The following is a 5,955-nucleotide window of genomic DNA, read 5'->3' on the forward strand; positions in this document are numbered from 1 at the left end:
GCGGAAGGAGGTGGTGACGTCACTGGGGGAGCAAGTGCAGCCGCCACATCCTAGGCTCTGCCGGCCTCAGGGCACCCCGGGCAGCCTCCGGGCCGCCCACAGGGCACGAATCGCCCTGCCCCCGCCCGCGACACCCCCGTGGCAGCAGCCCCCGCGAGGGCAGCGGCCCCAGATCTGCTGAGGCCCTGGTGCGGCCCGGCCCGGGGCTCGGGAGCCAGGAGCCCGCTGGCAGACACCTGTCCCGCCTCGCTCTGTGCGAGACCCGGGGAGTCCCAGAGCTTTCAGGGGAGGCCACGTCGCAGGGATCGGAAGCCGCGGTGCCAGCCGGGGTAGGACCTGGGCCTCCTTGACTGGGCTGGGCAAAGTGGGCCGGCGAGGCCGCGCTCTCGGCCTTCGCAAGGGGACCCGGCATCCTGGATCCTTTTCAGGGCCCCCGGGGCGGGGCGGGCACGCGCCGGCAGGCCTACTGCTGCCTCCGGGAGCTGGGCAAGATGCTGTTCGGCGCGAAGGACATCGCGCTGCTGGAGCACGGGTGCCAGGCCCTCGGGGTGGACAGTCACAAGTCCCTGATGATCCTGGGCATCCCCGAGGACTGCAACCACGAGGAGTTTGAAGAGATCATAAGGGCACCCCTAGCGCCTCTGGGCAAGTTCGAAGTGGCCGGAAAGGCCTTTCTGGAGGAAGAGAGGACCAAGGCGGCCATCATCCGGCTGGCGGGAGACATCGACTACGCCGCGATTCCCAGGGACATCCAGGGCCAGGGCGGCCTGTGGCGAGTGGTCTACATGCCCCGGAGGCAGGACGTCGCCTTCCTCACCAAGCTGAACCTCTTCCTGCAGCGCGAGGGCCGGACGGTGGAGGACGTGGCCCGCGTCCTCGGGCAGGAGCTGGGCCCGTCCACGCCGGGCCCGCAGGAGCCGCCGGCCACCCAGGGCTGTGCGCCGGGGCCCGGGGAGAAGCCGGGGGCCGGATCCCCTGCCGGGGTGCGCGGGGTGCCGCCTTTGGGCCTGGCGGAGAAAGAGAGCAAGGCCGGAGAGGGCAAAAAGGGCAAGAAGCAGCACAAGAAAAGCCGGCGACGCCACCACGCGTCTGACAAGAAGCCTTGAGGTGACGTGGGGCGGGCGCGGGGCGGCCGGCTGAGGGGGTGTCGTCTCAGTGGATGTGGGTGACGACCGTGGGAGGGTGGGTGCCCTTTCAGGAAGTCTGGGGAATGCGAGCGAGTGTGGATAAGGTGGGCAGAAGGATGGTGCTGCCTTAACGTGAGCCGGTAACTTAGAGTAAGAACGGGTGTCACCTGGGTGAGCTCAGGTCACGCCTGCGGGGGGGAAGGTGGGTGTTTTCAGCTGAGCTAACTTGTGGGTTACCTCTGAGTGGAGGTGGTTCACTCTGGCTGAGTGTGGATCATTCAGTCATCCATGCGTTCTGCAGGGCTTTACTGCACGCCCGCCCTGTCCCGCCACCGTGATGGGGGCCGGGGAGGCCGGGAAGCAAACCCAACATTGTCCCCGCCTTTGTGGCATTCGCGATGGGTCACCTCTCGGGTACCTCTGAGTGTGCGCGAGCACCGTTGAGTAGATGTAATGGCTGGGGAGTAGAGAGCGCGGTAGACCCTCCCACTTGCCCTCGAGGCACTCCTATTAGATATCTAAGGAGGCGTGGGGACCTCCAGAGGGTGAGATGCGTTCCACTGGGTAATATTTGAGTTGTGGGCAACACTTGAGAGTGTGGAGGTAACACCTGAGAGTGTGGGGCCCTATGAGTGGCTGAGGGTAACTTCTGCGTGAGGCAGGGTCTTCAAGACCCACAAACAACGTGCAAGGTCCGAGACCGGCAAACCCAGAGACCCCGCAGGAGCAACCGCGCAGCCTCAGTAGGAGCCGGAGCCCAGGGGCGCGTCGCCGTTGCCATGGAGACCGCGGGCCGCCCCTGCGCCTGCGCAAGAGTGCGTTTGCGGAAATGGAAGTAGAGTCACCGGGCCTAGAATCCAAGTGTTTGCAGAAGGCCACTTATCCGAGTTGAGGGAAAGCACGCAGCAAGAACGTGTCAAGGAGAACCCCGCTCGGAGAAAGGCCCCTGGGCCGTCATTTGCGTCCTGAAGTTGAAGACAGCCTCTGGTGGGGTGTGTGTGAGAGGGTGCAATGGGGGGCGGAGGCACAGCCCTGTAACTTTGGGTCCTGCTGGAAATGCTATTATTGCAACGTGTAGAGCTGGGTTTTTTGCTGTTTGTTTGTTTTGTTTTTTTACTTTTAAGAGGATATACCCCGAATGTCGCCCTGGCACACACTTAATGGGCGGCCCTGGCGTTTTGCATGGGGAACCAAAAGCCATGGCTGGTCTGGTCAACTCACTGCCCGTGTGACAACATATAAGGGGTCGGCGCTGCTCTAGAAACACTGGATCACTCCTACGGGGTGGTCAGAGGTGGTCCCTTCTGCTCTGGCTGGCATCGGGGAGGATGTACCAGTCTCCAAATTAAACCCAGGAGGCTCTGATTCGGAAGGAGGGGGTGTGCTCCACTCTCCAAAGAACCAAGACAAGGCTTCCAGGGAATAATAACTCAAAGATCATCTTCAAGAGTTATGGATGAACAGCATTCCCATGAATCCCCCGTGATGGTGAAAACCAAACAGCAAAATCAGTTGAAATTGAAATGGATGGTGGGGTGCTGGCCATACAACCCCCTTGTCCCTGGGAGAGAGGGCTCTTGTTCAGGGGGATCTGGCTTGGGAATTTGCAAACTTCCAGAAGTTCAGGGATCACCCAAGGTTTGAGTTGAATTTCTTTTCAAACATATAATTCACACCACACTCAGGTTCTGACTCAGCCGAGTCAGTGGAGACTCGGCCAGTGGAGACTCTGCCATTGGAGACTCCATGTATTTCTGTGGTAGATATCAATCATGTCTGTGAGTTCCATGTTATATCTGCAAGGCTACCCCACGCTGCCCTCCAGCAGAACCGAAAGGCTCCACCTTGGCAGCCAGGGTGAGGCAAGGGACCCATCTTCCTGCAGTCAGAAACTCCCATCAGGTCCTTGCGTTCTCAACAAGTGTCAAGACCCAGGAGGAAACCTAAAACCTGGAAGATTCTGATTTCTGTCCATTTCCCAAACCAGCTCTTCTGTGAGCCTCAACAACCCTCTCCTTTGTGCAATGGTTGGGAAAAAAATCTTCCTGCTATCCCCACACCTACTTCTGAACTTCTCGCAAGAGCAGTTAAGGTCTAGAAATCTGTGGTTCTCTACTGATCAATTTCTTGTAAGTTTCCAGCTGGCGAAGTCCCTCACAGAATATGTGCTGTGGGGTCTGAGCTTAAATAAAGCCACACAAAGCTCAGGCACATCTGTTGCATGCTGTTCTCCCATCTGCAGTCGCTGTACAACAGCAAGAACCAGTGTGACATTTCTTATCACTGCATTACAGTATTAAGATTGTATTTGTGTTTATTGTGGGTTTGGGGTGTTTCCCATACAGCATTCATATCTGTGATACACAACATGAATCTGTGTTACCTATTCAACCCAAATCTCCTACCAATTTTCTTTGTCGTTTTTCTGGACCAGTTGATGACTCTCCTGAGATTGCTATGCCCACTGATGGGCAAAATTGTTACCATCCAAAGTTAGTCATCTGTGGGAGTTGAGACATTGCTGGCATAGTAAACCCCAAATGAAAATTCCCAAGTAGATTGGGAGTGCTGGCTGATGGAAGGCAGCAGCTGGCCTTTGTAAACCCCAGTTTCAAGAATGGGTTCAGTTAAAACTCTTCATTGTTCTCGGTGGTTGATGTTATATTATACAATGATGAACTTCTGAAACAAATGTATGCTAACCTAGTCTTCTCTTTGACATGTTGGGGAAATCCATGTGAGATTTAATTGGGAAAAACTGATTGCTAAAAAAAAAAAAAAAAAAATTTGCAAAACCACTGCCAGTGGGTGGTCTGAAGTTTGTTCAGGATGCCTATTTTATTTATTTATTGATTTATTGATTTATTTATTTTTGTGGGATCCTCGCCGGTGGCCAGGGAATGAACCGGCGCCTCAGAGGCTGCGGGCAGCCTCGCAGCCCAGTGCTCAACCACTGCGCCACCAGGGGAGGCCCCAGGATGCCTATTTTTAAGGGAACATAGTCAGAGTTCATGACCAAGAGAACCCAAAGCACAGCTCTCTCCCAGCCTGTAGGCATCAGGGGCTAATGGGAAAGGTGTAACAATTTATGTGGAGTGAAGAGAGTAAAAGCTGCTTGTATTCCAGGCATTGGGCGAATGAGTTCATACTAATTTACTCATATCTTCCCAACTCTTGAGAGATAGGGTTTTATGATTCCCTAACTCCTCAGCCAAAACTCTTGGACCAGATGTGCCTCAGGGCACATCAGATCTGTGCAGGCACCAAGCCTTCCCTTTTATATTTGCTGCCTGGATTGTAAAATGGACCAATCAGGTACAAGCTAAATGGACCAATCAGGTTCAAGCCCAGCTCATTAGCTAGTCAAATATAAAATGGTTAATGAACTGATTGGTGCAAAACAATCCAACCAGTAGTTTAGCATCAAAATGTTTCAATTGAGCTTGTAGGGTGGGAGACCCTGAAAGAGGATATAAGGGAGGGAAGGCACCTTCTTAGAACATTCTTTTCCTGGCCTCAAAGAAAGAAGGATCAGCAGGCAACTTCCAAGGAAAAACTGAAGACTCTCAGAGACACGTCTGCACCCGCCTCCAATCTGGCCTCTGACTTCACTGACTGGACATTTATTCTGGCACCCAAATGGGGTGCAAATATTATACCCTCCACCTGGAGATCTGTGTAAATTGAGATCAGCCTCAGTTTCCCCATCTGTAAGAAGTTGCTACCCAAGGTACTCCTGACCACCTAGCTCTGAGGACTTATAACAGACCCATTCGGCATATCTCCAGGTTTTGGGCCAAAGGAAACCCTTGGTGCAAGTTAAATGTTACTATTACTAATGCCCATGTGGAAGCAAACCCTGGCTCCCTGGCTCCTGGTCCATCGTGTTTGTGATAGATTCTGAAGACGCTAGGGTGAAAATTCAGATGTCTCCCCCCATTTCCCTCCCCAGAAACATCTGCAGATGGCCATAGTGCTTATAGGTGTGTTTAGCAGATGGACACGTTGAGATCTTTTGGTCTACACACACACACCAGACTGTTCTAGATTCAAATCCAGGCTCAGTCTCTTTCCGGCTGTGCAGCCCTTAAGCAAGTGTTTTTACTTTCTGGCTATAAAGTGGGAATGATCCCCCTATTACCTGTCTTCTGTTATGGGGATATTTCATGGGTTGATTTGTAGAAAGCACTTAAAATGGTGTCTAGGACACAGGAAGGGCCCTGTGAGATTTGAATATCTCTGGCGCTTCCTTTTTCGTTGCTGCATAGTGCTTCACTCTAAGAAGAGACCATAAAATTTAATCTCCCTAAAAATATTTATTGAGCACCTACTGTGTACTGAATCCCAGGCTAGGAACTGGTGTGATATGATCCTGGTTTCTCTACCAATTTCTCTACCCATACCTGTGGATATATAGGTAAGAAGAGCAGGTACCAAAGAAGTTTAGAGTGGTAGTAGAAGTGCCATTACAGATACAGATAGATATTGATATGATAATGACGGTGCTATCAAAAGGCCTGCCCCCAGGCCAGGCTGGACCCCTCACTTTCTGGATGGCAGATTTGAGAACTGCTGTCTTTCTCTGGAAAGGTGCTGACGTGGGCCTCGCAAGCATTCCCATTCCGCTTGGAAGCCGTGGCCCCAGTGAGGCCCGGGGCGCAGCCACACCCTAGTGGGGAGGGGAGCGAGGCCGCCCCATAGAGAGTGGACAGCCCCCCTGTCAGTCTTCGCGAGTCGCGGAGTGTAAGATGAGAAGGGAGAAGGTGGGCCTCACCAAGGGGAGGGCGAGGAGGAACTTCCTGCCCTTGCTCTCAGAGGCAGGCGCTGA

General features: G+C 53.7%; 1 protein-coding gene across 1 annotated transcript; it reads left to right on the forward strand.

Moving 5' to 3' along the window:
- The first annotated feature begins 491 nt into the window (after positions 1–491).
- On the forward strand, positions 492–1,106 carry LOC119254055 (paraneoplastic antigen-like protein 8C). Its single transcript, XM_037521232.1, has one exon. The coding sequence runs from the start codon at positions 492–494 to the stop codon at positions 1,104–1,106; it is 615 nt and encodes a 204-aa protein (XP_037377129.1).
- Positions 1,107–5,955: the final 4,849 nt, after the last annotated feature.

The sequence above is a fragment of the Talpa occidentalis genome, unplaced genomic scaffold, assembly GCF_014898055.3.
Source record: "Talpa occidentalis isolate TD23 unplaced genomic scaffold, MPIMG_talOcc4v2.1 talOcc4.2779, whole genome shotgun sequence".
Taxonomy (NCBI): domain Eukaryota; kingdom Metazoa; phylum Chordata; class Mammalia; order Eulipotyphla; family Talpidae; genus Talpa; species Talpa occidentalis.

What these genes read in the sequence shown, in the direction of transcription:
- LOC119254055 (XM_037521232.1), top strand. Translation starts at nt 492, where the DNA reads ATGCTGTTCGGCGCGAAGGACATCGCGCTGCTGGAGCACGGGTGCCAG.